Below are 2,500 nucleotides of genomic sequence, written 5' to 3' on the forward strand. Positions count from 1 at the left end.
TGGAGACTCAGAGCCTGAAGACGAGTCTGAGGGATTCCCTCCAACACCCAGCCCTGTGACACACACACACACACCACACACACACCACACACACACACACACACCATACACACACACACACACCACACACACACACACACACACACACACACACACACACACACACACACACACACACACACACACACACACACACACACACACACACACACACACACACACACACACACACACACACACACACACACACACACACACACACACACACACACACACAATGGTTAGATAATGTTTAGTTCTCTGATATAGAACAGGTCAGTAAACGCCCCTCTGGTGAATCTCAATGTGATTGACAGGTCTCTACGTCACTCCTCCTCTTCAGTCCAAATATGGTCACTTCCTTTTCACTGGTTGCAAACAAACAATTTGTCGTCGCCTTAATCCAAGATGGCGACGGCAAAACGGCAAACTGAATGCTTCACAACATCATTCCACAATCCAGTGAGAGGCGTCACCATGACAACGTCCTCTTCTTATATTCAGTCTGTGTTCTGAACATGTCAACCAGAGGATGAGTGATATAAGTATTGATCTTTCCTCTAGCGCCCCCTCAGGACAAACGTTCTGCTTGGTATCTTCTGTCTCAAACATCTAGCGTTCCCCGTGGACTCTGAGACGTGGATGGAGACACAGTGACCCGGTGGTTTGTGGACGTTTTCAGTCTTCTACTTTGGTATTTTTGTCGTCGCCATCTTGGAACGCTAAATAAGGGTTAAAGTTGTCACATGACCGTCTCTGGTGTCGACCTGTCAATCAGTGTGTAGCCCCGCCCTAAAGCATCCCCTGCTTTATGGTCTGTTTGACTCTAAATGGAGCATCATTTACTAAATGAACATCATGCTGTATTGAAGAAGACTTGAAACTAGAGAGACAGACAGACAGGCAGACAGACAGACAGACAGACAGACAGACAGACAGACAGACAGACAGACAGACAGACAGACAGGTAAAGTGTTTAATGTGACAGGATGAGGCGGGCCCTGATGGGAGCTGTCAATCATCCTCCTCTCCTCCATTCACACTGACAAACAGAAGATAAAGACATCACACACACACACACAGTCCCTGGTGTATGTGTGTGATGAGTTTAGCCTGCGGCCAAAAACAGCCATTAACAGATGAAAGTATCACACACACACACACACACACACACACACACACACACACACACACACACACACACACACACACACACACACACACACACACACACACACACACACACACACACACACACACACACACACACACACACACTTATCACAGAAGTTAAATGCTCAACGTTGAAGGCTGAAAGAAGCAGCTGTTAGTAGAGTTTAGAGGAAAAGACGAAAACTGAACGCTGTTTAGTGCTGATCAACACACACACACTGTAACACACACTATAACAAACACACACATACTATAAAATACACACATACTATAACACACACACACACATTATAACAACACACACACACACACACACTGAACACGGAGCCTCTGACTGAAGGTGAGAAGAACAGATGACAGACATGTTTTCTGTCTGTAGAACCCTCACAGGAGTTCACTGGAAATAAATCAGATGTTTAACACACCGAGAAGGAACCCAACACAAAGTGAAACAAATTAAAACATAAAACTAACACCACTAGAACCTCCTAAAGTAACACTAAAACCACCTAAATGAACTCTAGATCCTCCTAGTGACCACTAGAACCTCCTAAAGGACCATTAAAACCACCTAAATGAACTCTAGATCCTCCTAGGGACCACTAGAACCTCCTCAAGTAACACTAAAACCACCTAAATGAACTCTAGATCCTCCTAGTGACCACTAGAACCTCCTAAAGGAACATAAGAACCACCTTAATGAACTCTAGATCCTCCTAGTGACCACTAGAACCTCCTAAAGGAACATTAAAACCACCTTAATGAACTCTAGATCCTCCTAGTGACCACTAGAACCTCCTAAAGGAACATTAAAACCACCTTATTGAACTCTAGATCCTCCCAGTGACCACTAGAACCTCCTAAAGGACCATTAAAACCACCTAAATGAACTCTAGATCCTCCTAGTGACCACTAGAACCTCCTAAAGGAACATTAAAACCACCTAAATGAACTCTAGATCCTCCCAGTGACCACTAGAACCTCCTAAAGGAACATTAAAACCACCTAAATGAACTCTAGATCCTCCCAGTGACCACTAGAACCTCCTAAAGGACCATTAAAACCACCTTATTGAACTCTAGATCCTCCCAGTGACCACTAGAACCTCCTAAAGGAACATTAAAACCACCTTAATGAACTCTAGAACTCTAAAGGACCTGGAGAACCTCCTTTAGATCGTCATGTTGCTTCACAGGCCTCCCTGTATTTTTCTTTAAAAGCGTAGCAGCAGATCAGTTGCTGTGGAGATAACTGAACGGAGGGCAGAGGCTCCGTCACACAGATTAGT

General features: G+C 44.5%; 1 protein-coding gene across 1 annotated transcript in view; it reads right to left on the reverse strand.

The window, feature by feature from the left end:
• LOC129117034 (adenylate kinase 8-like) overlaps window positions 1-2,500 on the reverse strand; it is an 11,960-nt gene that overhangs the window by 6,508 nt on the left and 2,952 nt on the right. The window contains 1 exon segment of the mRNA XM_054627617.1: window positions 1-53. This exon segment is cut by the window's left edge and continues 88 nt beyond it. Within this exon segment, the coding sequence (XP_054483592.1) occupies window positions 1-53 (53 nt within the window).

Source organism: Anoplopoma fimbria, unplaced genomic scaffold, assembly GCF_027596085.1.
Source record: "Anoplopoma fimbria isolate UVic2021 breed Golden Eagle Sablefish unplaced genomic scaffold, Afim_UVic_2022 Un_contig_9961_pilon_pilon, whole genome shotgun sequence".
NCBI classification, from domain to species: domain Eukaryota; kingdom Metazoa; phylum Chordata; class Actinopteri; order Perciformes; family Anoplopomatidae; genus Anoplopoma; species Anoplopoma fimbria.